Source organism: Convolutriloba macropyga, chromosome 8 (assembly GCF_964194025.1).
Source record: "Convolutriloba macropyga chromosome 8, txConMacr16.3, whole genome shotgun sequence".
Taxonomy (NCBI): Eukaryota; Metazoa; Xenacoelomorpha; order Acoela; family Convolutidae; genus Convolutriloba; species Convolutriloba macropyga.
The window spans coordinates 54976041-54990959 of NC_134475.1; the positions used below are offsets into that span (position 1 = coordinate 54976041).

Consider the following 14919-nt stretch of genomic DNA (forward strand, 5'->3'; position numbering starts at 1 on the left):
CGCTGCTACAGTAAAGTGCATGCTGGAACATGAAAGTGTATCCCCGGCAACGTTCTCCACCACCGGAAGTTCCGGGGCTGCAGCAGTTAAGCTCAAAACCGATTCCTTGGTTGTCACGTACTCGGCTTCCAACCAGCAAAGACCTAACCAGCCCCTACCCCTGCATGCTCAAGGTGGGGGTGGTGGTAGGTTTGCTGGGGCTAATATCCCCAAATCGGGTAAGGCTCAAGTTGTAGTCTGGGAATGGGGTGTATATGGAATGGATTATGGTTGATTGATTGTTTCCACAGTAGTGACGTTTTGTTCCCATTATAGTATCACATCACAACAGCAAAGATTAACTGCTTTAGCTTACTCATCTGGTAAAAAAGCAACATGATTCCATTTTTTTTTTCATTTGTAGCTCAAGTAGTAAAATTATGGGTCGAAATACATGGATGATTGCAAATCTATGTTTAAATGGAGAATGTTGTTTGTCGCAAGGAATGCTGGTTGTGTAGTATCTTTTGTGTAGCAAAATTGAAAATTCTGTTTTGATTAGGTGATGATAGATAATCCTTTAAGTGAAAAATCTGATAAGACGTCTTGATTGAGTAGTTAGCACTATCCAGATTTTTAACGAGGCTTGAAGTAATTGTTCTTTTTAAGTGCTCTCTAGCTACATTCGTAGCAATTATTTGTCCTGATCTTTTTTCATGCAATTTGTTCATACAATTTGCAATTTTTCATGCTCTTTACTTGATCGATTCGATTCAACTTGAATTTCATTTTTTAATTAAGTATTGTAGTGGTCTATTGCAAGCTCTAGTAACATCTTTTAAGCCTCTTAGTGAAGTTATAGCCTCCTGCCAAAGCAAGATATAATCTATTGACGCAGCTTAGTTTCCCACGTTATTTGGTAAACAAAAACATGAGGTGCTATTTCTGACGCTCATTTTACCATTTTTGGAACGGCAATCCTGGAATATTGACATTATTTTTTGCACTGTTTGAGAATGGTTTTTATCCCAATTTCTTGAACTTTTTTCATAAAACTACATACCTTAGTCTACACTCTTTCCTTTTACTTTTCGTCTAGAACATTCTTTCGCTTCTTTTTCCTTGTCCCGCTTGATTTCTTGGAGTAATTTTGACAAGGGCCGGATAGCCGAGTGTCTGATGCTTCTGATTCATGCTCCGTGGATTAGGGTTAGAATCTCTCCGTTGTCAATTCTTTTTGTACCCAAAATGTTTTCATTGATACACCCCCTTTGAATTAAAGTTTTCAAGGTGGCCGCGATAACTTCTCATTTCCTTATGTTTTTGTCTGTATTTGCAGCACGCAAGTCTATTTGCAGCTATTCTGGCAGTCTGACGGCTATATTATAAGATTGTTCAACGTTGGCCACATGAATCAGCAAACATGTTCTTTACTTGCGGCCAAGGTTTTTTGTGAAAGTTCCAAAAAGCTGATAATGACAATCATTTTCTCTCATGTCTTTTTAACAGAAAAAGTTCCCTATGTGAACGAGAGTGCGTTTTTCTATTTCATATTGAGACCGGGTGGATCATTTGTGTTTTTTAAGTTTGGAATCGGTTTCAGTTAAACGAGCAGAAAACAATCCATCCCAAAACTTTCAAGTTATCAATTTATTTCAGGTTGATTTTGAAATGTGTCATCATATAATGCCGCCGCAAGAACTTAAGAGCCTGAGTTAAACAGATTTTTTCTAATTATAATCCGTTGACAATTTTAGGATCTTATTTGACCCAATTGATTGCCTTTTATTTCTGATTTTTTAGATGGAACGTTTTGAATAAAGGAAAGTTTAGTTTTTCCAACTTTATAAAATTTGCTGCCATAGAAGAAAGTTGAGCCATATGCTGAAGTTCCCTTCAAAAAGAAGTCCTCAATCTTGTTTTTCGCAGCATGACAACGGTTTAATTCAAATAACTTATTTTCTATTGATACCATGTGAAGTGTCACAACCTTTGCTCTTTCCTTGAAACTGATTTGTCTCTACAGTCAGTTTGTTTGTTTTTCTTTAGTTTTGGCATAATAATTCTGGAATGTTAAAACATTGGACTTTCAGCTATCAAATAAATTGTTCAATTGAGTAGAAAAGAATGCGGATTGCAATCTTTTCAGGTCCTTTTTCACAGAAATAATCAAGTGTTTCTTGATCCCACCACCATTGAGGATTATAGAATGCTGAGTGGCATTTTTTAAGTTTTAGGAAGGACGACATTGCGTTATCATTGAATGAGTTAGCAAAATTAAGACTCCAATATATAAAGACAACAGTTTTCAAAGTGCATTAGAGTTTACCAATGACTGATAGTGATGTTACCTTTACTGTCCTCCAATTCGAAAGCTAAATTCACCATGTTTAATGAATCTAATGAAAGTGAATCACGTCAGATGGAGCACTCTTTGATACTGAGAATTTAGGCCGTCAACCTTTTTGTGTATATATTCTTTTTCTGATCTGATCGAGTCCCAACGTTGGCCAGGAATCAACCGCCGCTTTTTTTCAGCAATCTTCGGGCTATTTTTGAACTTTTCAATCATAAGATAAAATCCTTATTGTTCTGACAAACCTTGAAAGTTTTTGCTGAATTTTATAGTGAGTTTGTTCAGAATATCTTAGTTCTACTAAAACGTGGGTTTGCTAAGCCTTTCAATTTTATTTTCAAACAATGAATAGAACTTTTTCTTGAGTTGAGTTGAAAATTGTAGGAACACATATAGCCGAGCCTCTCGGTTGTCTCTATTTTGAAAGCTTTCGTCGATTTATTAGAAAAATGTTTTCAGTGATTGAGCTAGTGCAATTTTTTATTTATTGGGAACTTCGGGTTGTGATGCTGTAGATATTTGTTTAAAAATTAATCAATGTGGTTTGCCTGTATATCTCTGTGTCTCTGTGGGGCTTCCGGCGTTTTGAATCAACCTCGCATGAGTGAACTTGACTCAATTTGTTCAGCTATTATTTTTTCCCGTAATGAGGTTTCATCTTGAACTGGAGTCTCGAGGGTTCCTAGTTTGACTTGATAATGACAGTAATTTGTATGAAAAAATTCATACACCCGAATTGAGCGTTTTGTTGAAAATCTTTTTAACTATGCACACTTTATAGCTTGGCTTGTTTGGCTTTGTTCATAACTTCAGATTGTGTAATTGTTTTTATAAAAGGGGATTGCGTTGTTTAGTATCTGGTATGTTGGAGAACGAAGGACTGAACAAGATCATGGCATCTGGCAAGAACATGGGAGCAGGTGGCAAACGAGGAGGACAAGATACGGGGAAGAAGTCTCAGTTCACTTTAGATACTATTCTCAAACAAGTATTACAAATTTGGTAGATGAAGCTTGGGGCTTTTACGTGTTTCTGGTTCTTAAGAATACTTCATTAGTTACTCAATTGAAGCGTGAGAACTGATATTAACCAAAAAGTGACAAAAAAAATAAAAGCGGGCGTAAATTGACAAAAGTATTTAGATACATTTCAAATTTGAAACGCCTCAGTTTGAGTGGAATAAAAATAGTAATCGTCGACATACAGATGCATGTTGTGTCTTTTTCGAACGTTTAACTGAGTTTCAACTTTTTGTAGAAACATCTTTGCATTTTCATTAAAAATACCTGCACTGTTTTTGTCGCACGTACCGAATACCATCAAGACACAAAAAATTAAAAATTGTAGTGATAAGTTATTACTGTTCAAGTTTTTGTAAAAGCCATTTGGTTTATTTGCTGAAGTATTTGCTATATTTATGTTGGTACTAAAAATCTCATGCTTTACGTTTGACAGTGAATGATGTTTGTGTTTCAGCTGTCCATATTCCTCAATGTCTTCTCTCGACACTCTTTGGACTTCGAGGTCGTCAAACAGCTTTTCAAACAGGTCAGTCTTCTGGCTATTCATTTGTTAATTGTGCTTAAATGAAATTCCTACTTTGGAGTTATTACGATACGGTTGGTCTTTTCTACGCTATTTTTGTCATCGGTACCACGGATAAACTGTTAAACCCCTAAAGCATCAGGTTGACGTGCAGTTTTGTTCAAGCTTAGTTAGTCTCGAAGTGTGAGGAGGCATAAAAACCTATATGAAGGCATAAATCCATGGTTTAAAGAGCAATAGAAGTTTTGGATTATTGTTGAGTAATTCCTTTGTCTTACATTAAAGACTAAATATTTAAGGGTAAGCTGGATACCATTAACATCCCACCCCGACATTCGTGTGAGAGCAGTTCGTACAATGCTTCCATTTTGAGGCAATTATCATCAATTAAAATTCTTTTTCCAAATTTGTAAATTAATGCTTAGTGAGACAGAAAATGACCGACAGTTCATTAAATTTTTCTAGCTAATATTAACTAATTATCATACAGGTGCTCTTTTGATGTTAACGTCAGCGGCTATTCTATTTGATAGCGTGTTTTATTACACCTCCAGTATGCATAATAATCACTGGTATTTTGAATGGTGTTTGAGTTGTTTATACGTTATCTACTATTTTCTTAACTAATTTAACATGTCATGGCGTATAGTGTGTTGGTATTAATGTTTTGTTGGTGATTTAGATCATCTATATCGTTGTCTCTTCCACTGTGAACAACCTGCTTCTGAGGAGAGAAATGTGTCACTGGTTCAAAGGCATGCAAATTAGGTACAAGTACCTCTAACATCTATTTTTCATCTATATACTACTTCATCTATAAACCTACCATGTACTAACTCTTCATTTTGGGAAATTAAAGTTAATTTAGAAGAATTTGCATTTCTTTGGGATTTTTGTTTTTAGATCAGTTTTAGTCTTCGCTTGTCTTCTATTTTAAGTGATCTTTTTCTCGCTATAGTCTAATACCTCCGCTGCTCTCAAGAAACTCTTTTACAGGGCTCTTAAATATAAGAAATATTAAAACAGAAATTTTAACTTTTACAAAAAAATTCCCCGATGTGCGTAAAAATTCCTCCGTACAAACAGATTTTCACCAAAAATATCTGTGCTCTGGTTCATGATACAAATCAAGATGGATTTTTGGGGAAACGTAAAGACAACCGAGGAAGCGCTCTTAAAAAAGGGGAGCGAATTGACTTTTAGTTCATGCAAATTAAAATAAACATTGTAAATATGTTTCCAAAGACTATTGGTCTCCAATTTTACAGTGAAGAAAGAATTAAACTAGCTCAAGGACACCTAAATTGCTTAGTCTTGAAACTCTGTCTTTTGAGGTTTTGTTTTTTTCAACTATGGTGGTCACGAGGAGTGCAATTGCTTAATATTTTATATAGGGAAAATTGAAAATTCAAGCTTATTAAATTCCGCGATGATTTGAACGTTTGCTCTTCCTCCGTTCTTTCCGTTGATGTGTTAGTATCACCAAAAAAATTATTTGCTAATTAACAAAAAATTTTAAATAATGAGTGAGCAAGGAAGTTAAACAAAACAAAACCTGAATTAGCTTTGTTTGAACAATTTTTACAAAAAAATCTTAAAAATACGAGCACCTGCAAAAATAACAAAAGTCTGCAGAGGTAACTTTGCTTTTACCCTTGAGGCTGATTCGAGGCAAGATGTGAAAAGTGTTAATGCAGCAAACTGGCAGGAAACTCAAATACGCTCCTAATAGCAGTTACTATTGTTCACGAGCGATTTGATTAAACCGAGCAACTGGCGAAAACAGTGAAATTTTGAGATCACAGGGCAAAGCAGTCATTAATGTGATTAATTGCTCTCGAACGAAGTTTGAAGCAATCATTATGAACGTGTGGCTTTTTTATACAAAATTTTTTCTGGTCTGTTTCTTGCTCTTGAATGATTTTCACGCGTCTTTATTTTCGCTTGATTTCGGTGATTGTGAACTTATGTTTGTTGCTAACATGAAGGCGATTATAGTTTAGTGATTAGGGTATCAGACTGGCATCCTGGAGATCGCGGGTTTGAACCCTCACTTTTCGGTTTCTTGCTCCCATAAAAAGTTGCCTAGGCTATACCCGCTTCTGGATTATATTGCCCGCCTATTGTTTAAGAGCAATGCATCCGGCATTAATATTACTGTTCTTCACAAAAATTGGATGAACGCGCCTTTCTCGAATTTTTCGGGTGTCTCTGTTATTCCTTATGAAATCAATATCTACAGTTTGAAACTTGTAAAGGCAAGTGACTGAACTCCAAAAATTCCAATAAGAGACAAAGCAGCAGGGATGAAACAAAAGCATATATATTTTTGATGTTAATAACTCCAATTTTTTCAGTAACTTCAATTTTTTTCAGTAAGTCGAAGCCGTCTGTATCAAAGGAAAGCGCGTTTGAATTTAATACCGTAACAGATTGAAAATAAATTCAAACGTCCAAAAAGATACAGAAACCTCATGATGTAGTTTATGATTCAGCAGCAGTCTGTTTAATAGCCGCCGTCCGCCGCTCAGCTATTATTTAAGCGCTCTTCGTTTTTGTTGGTTTAACTTTCGATCACCCCTTTCGTTTTACTTAAGTCACGACTTTCACATTTGGTTTCTGACTTACCTCTTTCACTGTTTCAACTGAATAGAATTTGGAATTCATTCAGCCAATTGAACAATTAAGTTCAGGCCAAGAAGCGAAATCAGATTTTGGATAAACCAATAAAGCCCGGGCATTAATACTTAACTTTAAAGACAGTGCATTAAGTTTTCATAATTCCTTGGAGTTTACTGCTAACTGTTATTGGTATTAGATTATTGGCCTCTTATTTAAAGGCGAAATTTACCACATTTATCAAATCTAATAAAACAGAGCAAAATTAGACTTTGTTGACACGAAAGATAAGGCTGTCGTCATTTTTTAAATTTTTTAATAGCCGCGTCAGCAATTCGAGGCGGCTATTATTTCGCTCCTATTTTTTAAATGCTCTTGAACGCAATTCATAGCAATTATTGTAAAAGTATGTGTCTTTTTTATGCAAATTTTTTGCTTGACAATTTTGCGCTCTTCGAGAACATTCTTTGACTTCTCAAGTGACTTTTTCACGCTTTCGTTCATCATTTTTCAGTGATCTTTAGTGATCCGAAGTAAAGCTTTGTGCTAATATAAAATCGGTTGCAGCAAAGGAAAACTAAGTGACTCGTAGCGCAGTGGTTAGTGCGGGTGGGCAAGGAGCGGGAGGTCAGTAGTTCGAATCCCGGTGGGGTCGAGGTTTTTTGCACCCATAAAGAAAAATTGATCTATACTAAAGACCGTGAATTAAATTGCCTCGCCTGTCGTTCAAAAGCAATTCTTCCGACATTTGTCGGTTTATGTTTTTTTACTTCGTCTAACAGATTTTTGTTTCGTCTTACCGTAACGTCATTTCTGTTTTTAGGTCAACTGCGTGTATTACCTCACTAAAAAATGATTTCTGAACTCACTTATGGAACTTAAATTTTTATGAACATTTACTAGTTAAAGATCAATAGTGTGCATCTAAGTGGTGCCAAACTTTAATGCCCTAATTCTTGAGTATTTGTCTTGAGTTTTTGATTTCGTATATCAGTTTTGAGAAAGCTTTTTCAGGGTTTTTCCTGATAGACCGTATGTGTCATAAAATTGAGAGTACGTATCGAACCCAAAAAGTCTAGTGGTCTACTAAAGGACTTTTGGTCAATGTGCCTATCTTGTTTCTTTAGTTGTTTCAATTCATGGAAGGCCACAAGCGTCTATCGCGGTTATTTTCCGTCAATCTGCCGGCAATGTTTGTAATTTTTCTAATCCATCGTAGGTTAGTGAGGTCATGAGTGGCTATTTTTCTTTTTTCCGTACTACTTTTTCCCTTGTTTTCGTGTTCAAGTTCTGTAGCTGCAAATTAAAAGCAGCTAATTATCACTCTGAAAAAGTCTGTTACCTGAAAATCAAAAGGATACAATAAAATTGACTTTTTTCGCAACAAGGTGAATTATTTTTGCCCTCTTGGCTTTGAAATGAATTCTTCATTACAACTTCGCTCCCAATTACGATGGTTGCATCAACTTGTTCATCGAATTTTTGTTTTTTTTTATAGCCGCGCAAAAACTGTAGTCTAATGTTTCATTCAGAATTTTTCAGTAATGAGCCTTGATTACTACAAGACAAATCAAAACTCGTTTTTATTGTATGATGAACTTTGAAACCGTTATTAAGGGAATCTTTAAGCTAGTTGACACGCCAAAAATATAGCTCAGACAGTTCACACAGTAAAAACATAATAATGGTTCAGATCAACCAAAAGGACTGGACGCTAGTATCTTGTAACCTCGATAAGCTCCAGGGCCAAACATATAATTGTAACTAGTAAACTTCTCAGTTAAAGCTGTTTTTAATCTTTCACCTCAACAAGGAGGTTCAGTAATGTGCGTTTGCAAAAAAGTTTGATCCCGCTCATACACATTTTTGGCATAAATTTCTACCAAATGAGGAACAGATGGAAAACCCTCAAAATTCGAGTATTTTTAAAAAAAATGTGTATGAACAAAAAGATCGCTTCCAACGCAAATAACTCAGTGGAGAAAATAATGCCGCATTAGATTGATGAGATCAACCACTATTAAGAAAGCAAGTCAAGACGAACAAATTAGAAAGCAAGTCAAGAGGAACAACAAAATCAAACAACAATAACAACAAACATTAATTACATCCAAAACTTTGTCCATTTTTAGAAGAAAACTTATTAACAAGGTTAAATTAGTGTCAGATAAAACTGAAATTAAACAAATTAACTAGTGCTTCACTAGAAAAGAGATGGGACCACTCCATAATAAGGCTCGGTAACTAATAAACAAAAAGAACGTTAAAAGTTTGGCTTATGTTTTAAACAATTAATTGCAAAGTAATGCAAACCAGCAGATAGCAATTGAAAACATACTACATGTTTATGATCACTTACGCCTAGAAGGGCTTTGAGATCTGTCATTCTGCAACTTTTTATGCAGTTACAAAAAGGACAAGAAATAGAGACAACAAACAAAAATTCAAATAAAACTTGCGAGAAAAGTCATGAAAGCCATTAGCTACAAAATGAAATATTTAATTAGGTTCGTTTATTTGTCCAAAGGAAGCGCTTGAGACCTGTAATCATTCAGAATGTCGTACGTCTACAAAAAGAACGTCAAATATAGACAAAACTAGTTTTTTGCGAAAAACCTGTGTCGAAGCCAGTAAATTCGTAACGAATTCTTTCAATACATTAGATTTTGTGCACTTTTACCTTCCCATTACGATATAAATGTCTTATGTGACCTCTAATTAATGAGACTAGGTAACAAATAGACAAAAAGAACAAAAATGCTCATTTTAAGAGCACGTTTTTTTAAAACAGTTGTTTTCAAAGTCATGAAAGCTATCAACTATCCACTTAAGTCAGATTATAGGCTCATTTATTCCTTCATAAAAGGCCAATGAGACCTGTCATTTTTCAGGAATTTGCTTATGACTAAAACGACAGAGTGAAAAGACAAATGTAAAAAATTCATTTAACTTCAAGAAGATGGGTTAGAACCCGTTATAACCTTAATCTATACCTTCAAAGAATTTTATATGCGCAATTGTGCTTTATTTTGAACGCCAATAATGTAATATTTGAATTGTCAATAATGTGTTAAAACGAGAAAATAAAGCGAAAAATGGGCCAATGCCTAAAAATAAAAAAATAATTGAAATTTAGTAGTATCAAAGCCAGAAAACCATAATTTAACACGTAAAACCGCAAGAAGGATTAAAATTTAATTCAGTAGAAAGAAGAGGAAGAAGCTTTCTTTCTTTGCCGACACTAAGCTGCAAGGTGATCAAATTAAGAGAAAATAAGTGGTAAAGTTGAATAAGCCGTTGTTTATTAAAAAATCATTTTTAAAACGTTTTTAAAAGTCGAAACGACCGTAGTCTCTCGATAATAAAAACTAATTACATTAATTTGGAATTGCTTAGAAAGGCTTTTGGAAATATCAACAGTGAGCTTTTGTTTGAATTGGTCTGCTCTTTAATTAACATAAAAAAGATCAAAACTTTTTTTAAAAGGGCCGACTGATTACAATTCGAATTATCTTCAGATTGTTACTGTCCAAGATGGGACCAAAACCAGCCATGCTATTTCTGTTCATCCTTTAGGAAAAGTTAAATATCTCGAATATTAAAGATCTTGATAATTTGTTTGTCAAAAGAGCAAAAATAATTGCTGCGCTTTTGATAATCATAGAGTAAAGTTAGCAAAAAACGGCAAAATTTTAATTCCAGACTAATCCCATTGGAAGTGGAAGTGAGACTAGATCCCCTGTAGTTTAAAAATATTGTGTTAGTTGTTTTCGGGGTGTACGTCCGGCAATTTTGGGTGTGTGCTTGCGGCAAAATGGATTAAAATGGATTTGGGTCAATTTTTGATGAAGAAGGCTGGATTTTGAATCATTTAGCCAAAATTTTACACAAAAAATAATTCAAAATAGTCAAAATACTTTTTTGTCTTTAAAAATTAAATCAACATTACTATTTTTAACAATTGTTACATATTCAAGCAAAATTGAAATTTTACGCAAAAATTCCGGAAACTGTTAATCAAAATAACGCAAATCGGTCTAATATTCACAAAAATTTAAACAACGATAACTCGCTCTAGAAAACAAAATTCAAAAAATATATTTAATTCCATATTCTACTTTGAACGGGCTTTTTAATGATACCACTCACAACTCTCTACGATGAATCTATCAATCGGTAAATTGACTGAACAAAAAAAAACGTTTGAGTATGTAGTTCCTTCCTCCCGCAAGAAGGGTCGGAACAATAAGGCTAGGAGATTTATAGTGTCCTTCTGTAAATGATCTTGCTTTTCTGTTTAAATATTATGAAACAAAGTGTGGGGCAATTATTAAAGTTTATTTCTGTCTCGCGCAAAATCTGGACTAGTCTTTCTAAGAATAATCTAGTTTTTATCAAGTCAAGGCCCATGGACGCTATTTGAGTTTTTGTCTTTCGTTTCTTTTTGAGTGTTTTTTGTCAATTTTCTTCGCATCTCATAAATTATCTGGGGCGTAGGATATCAGGCGAAAACTCAATCAGACAAAAGCTTTGATTCAGACAAAGGAAAAAATATTTCTTAGAATGTGGAAATTAGGAGAAAATCTATTGGAACAGAAAGAGGAACTTCACAGTCCACTTGAATCTTTTAACTAAGCTCCCATGCAATTATGAAACTGTTGCTACCGAACTTGAGATCAAATCTTACGATGACAAAACATGCTTGTATTAGCAACTATTAGTTTGAATCGATTACTGAGAGAAAAGATCAAAGAGATTGGACATTTTACACATTTTGTAAATGGCCATGTGACCGAGTATTTAATAGCGACATGTGGATTTTGAAGTACCGCTTTTAATTGTTTCAATTGATTTTTGTCTCATTTCCACAAAATTTTGGAAATTTTTTGTCTGTCTACAAAGTTTGCCTTTGCCTAACCAAGTGTTCGACTGATATTCAAACCGCCTAGTATATATCGGTTTGCGGATTTGCATGTAGTTTCATTTGTAGGCAGTTTTCCTTGGTCAATCTTATTTTCCGAATTTGTTTTGAAACATTTCACCGAAGAATCTTATGTAATTCCACTTAATATTAATATAGCAAAAATGATTAGAAAACATTTGATTCTTTGGGATTAATTTTTTAACCTGGAATTGGCATAAATTAAGGTTTTTGAGACCTTATGAGAGCAAAAAATACATCAGTTTATCAGAATTGGACGTCATATAATATGATGGTCAACTGATACGTAGGTGTATGTTGTTTCAGATACAATCTGTCTGAGCTGGAAGAGTGGCTGCGAAACCACAGGCTAGCAGACCCACAGCCCTCAGCATCATCGGGTGTTGCCGGTAGTGGAGGGGGAGGAGGCACGCTGGATCAGCTGACTGTTTTGGTTGAGTTTGCACAGCTGCTCCAAGTTGGCAAGAAAACAGATGCAGACGTGGACAACATTGTCACCATGTGCAAGACTCTCAGCAGCCAGCAGGTTAACCCCAACTTCAAAATATAGCACTGATACTGAAGTTTCTACTTTTTTACCCCATCTTCTAATGTCTCAGTCAGAAAATCATTTCTTGGTCAGTTTTTACACATTTTAAATCAATTTTCGAAATGTTAATATTTTCTGTTCAGTAGTTCCTGCCGTTAAGTTGTGTACGTGACGTTGTTTTTTCCCCAAAAAAGAATATTTCAAGTGCAAGCGGCTTCATTTTTGTGGGTTCGATCCTAAAGGCAAGGAATGTAGATTGACCGGGCTTCATTTTTGAGAGGAAAGAAGGGGTGATATTGGGAAAGAAAATGGAATAAGGTCATAGTCATCAGATTGGACTTTCTCGTTTATGATGCTACTATGTAGACGTGTTTAAGTCGCGTAGCCTTTCTGTTTCAGATCATAAAGGTTCTCAGCTTGTATACGCCGATTAATGACTATGAGGACAAAGTGTCTGTAGACTTTATCAGGAAGACAGAGGAGAAGTTGAAGACCAGACCCAAGCCCTCCCACCCGACCGCCACCATCTCCTCTTCTCTCCTTATGGACAGCAAGCATCTCTTCCCCATCACATTCCCATACCACCCCTCACAGGTGAGATACAATTCCTTAAAGACAAGCAACGATTGATCTATTTTTATCATAGTTGCCTGTTTCCCTGTAAAATTTTGAGTACATTGCGCCCTGTGTCCCACCGGGCGGGCGTCTTGCATTTAACGTGATCTAAATTGCTCTCTCAATTACAAAGTTTTGCTGCTGAACTGAAATAGGAGCGGTTGACTTTTCAAGTTCAATTCAAAAATGATGCGAGAACAGGTGTATTTGATTTGTAGAGAACATAAATTTAATGCAAAGGAATGTTGTTCCGTTTTACATAACAACATTTATGACCTGTTCTTCATTAAAAAGAAATCGCATTAATGTTGTTAATAGCCGCCGTCATCCTCTCAAGGGCTATTATTTAGGCGCTCTCCTTTTTTTGACGACTCTTAGGTTTTTCTTAAGGTTTTTCTACCGGAAGTACTATTCGTTCAGACGGCGTTTTGACCTAAAAGCGAAAGAGGGGAAAAATTGCCATGTGAACTAATTTTCTGAGCGATGGAAGTTTTTTATCATGATCTTCGATCATTGAATGACTTTTCTGCTTTGAAAAGTGTTTTTTGACAATGCCGTATATAGATAACCATTTTTAGCCGTTTTTTGTCCAATCGGCCCAATTGTTTTGCTTATAATTTAGTTTCTTGTAGAAATAGTTTTTAATAGAAGCTGTATTAATATGTGAACCTCTGAAATTGATACCAGTGTTTTTGAGAGTCTGATAATGCGTTTTAAATTCTAATTGAGAACATATTTCCCAATTTTTAAATTAATTTTTGGGTTTTTTAAATTAATTTCTTCAATTTTGGATCTTAAGTGGATTTTTTGCATAAATCACTGCATATGACAATTCAGCTTTGATATTTCATGCATTGAATGCATCTTTATAACGTTAAGTATTTTTGTTTTATAGAATTGTACACATGCTTGCTCGATTCTGCCAGTTTTTGTCCATTCGTTTTTGTTTTTGTTTGTTTTATGGTTTTACAAAGTCTTTTTGTGCCTTGGAAGGGATCCTAATTTACGTTTACTTATAATCGGATTATTTTGTGTCGTTTAGTTTTTAATATTCTGCAAGATTTTTTCATAAGTGCAGTTTTCAAAAAAATTTGACAATTTTTGCATATTATTTTCCTAATTCCAATATTTGAACTATGTTTCTACAAGTTAATCTATGCAGCAGGACAGCTATATAATTTTCTTTTAAATAGGGACATGTAATTGTTGTTCTACTTCATATATTTTTCAATTTGATTTTAACATTCAAACACCAAGAAAAAGTTTGTTTTTCATATTTTTTCTGTCCTTATTCTCTGCATTATTGAATGAATCAGTCTATCATTTTCCTGACACCTGGAGTTTTATCAGCTCTGCTTTTATCGGTTGTTAATAAATATTGATCTTAGCCAGTTTCTTATATTTTGTTTGCAATTGATTTCATTTGACATGGAGCATCACTGAGGGTTTGTTTGAAATGCCGTTTAAACATTTTGACTGATAATTACTTCCTACGAATTATTATGGGCTTTTAATTTTGATTTTAAAGGTTTTTTGCCTCTATATCCTGATTCTTTTGTCTATTTTGTGATTAATTTTTAAAATAATTTGCTGCTTTTCAAGTCTTTTTGCGATTTTTAGCCGATTGTATGGTTTGAATTTTTTGGTAATTGAATTGAGCCTCATGCATCATAAATTCTACAACGGATACAAGTTTTTTTGCTACAAAGTGGTCTTTTTCTATGCGATTTGACAAAGAAAATTGCGCAATTATAAAATGTCTCATTTTTCGTCTGCTCAAAAATAGTTCTTTGTCAGCTCATTGAGGCTTGGCAGAGATTTTGTTATGGGATAAGTAGTTTTATTGCATGAAACAAGATTTTTTTTTCTATTTGTAGGTCTGCTTTTAGTACATGAAAAGTAAATTGTGTTTTCCTAAATTTTTGTTTATTTGTCCCAATTTCCTTTTGTTGTTTGACTTAAGATTGTTGTTTTCTCTGCATTGATGCGTTCTGCATGAAGTAAGTTGTTTGAAAAACTAATTTTTTCGCTGGATACGATTTTGAGTCGTTTCCCGATTTCTTCCGGCTATTTTTTTTCACGCGTGACTTCTGACTTACTTCACTCATTGTTTCAACTGAATGGATTTTCAATTCATTCACGTATAGTGTTCAGTTTAGAAGCAGAATTAAGTATGATTTTAGAATCCAACCAAAAATGCAGAATTTACGCAACAAATAGGTGAAGGCAGCCAATCCTCTGGATTAACACAGTCAATGAGCAACTTGACAGTTGATGACTCTGACCCCCGTTTTCCACTTCCTGTTGATACAGTGTTGTTTTATCCTGATAAAA

The 14919-nt window shown here is 34.6% G+C and overlaps 1 protein-coding gene across 6 annotated transcripts in view; it reads left to right on the forward strand.

Annotated features, from left to right (window-relative positions):
- LOC142344835 (unconventional myosin-Va-like) overlaps positions 1–14919 on the forward strand; it is a 380102-nt gene that overhangs the window by 360446 nt on the left and 4737 nt on the right. For 4 of the 6 annotated variants that reach the window (XM_075396823.1, XM_075396825.1, XM_075396826.1 and 1 more), the window contains 6 exons: positions 12–218; positions 3190–3323; positions 3812–3883; positions 4563–4648; positions 11748–11967; positions 12370–12564. In XM_075396823.1, the coding sequence (XP_075252938.1) occupies positions 12–218; positions 3190–3323; positions 3812–3883; positions 4563–4648; positions 11748–11967; positions 12370–12564 (914 nt within the window). The remainder of the gene's footprint in view (positions 1–11; positions 219–3189; positions 3324–3811; positions 3884–4562; positions 4649–11747; positions 11968–12369; positions 12565–14919) is intronic. The other 2 variants (XM_075396827.1, XM_075396828.1) reach the window with 1 other exon arrangement.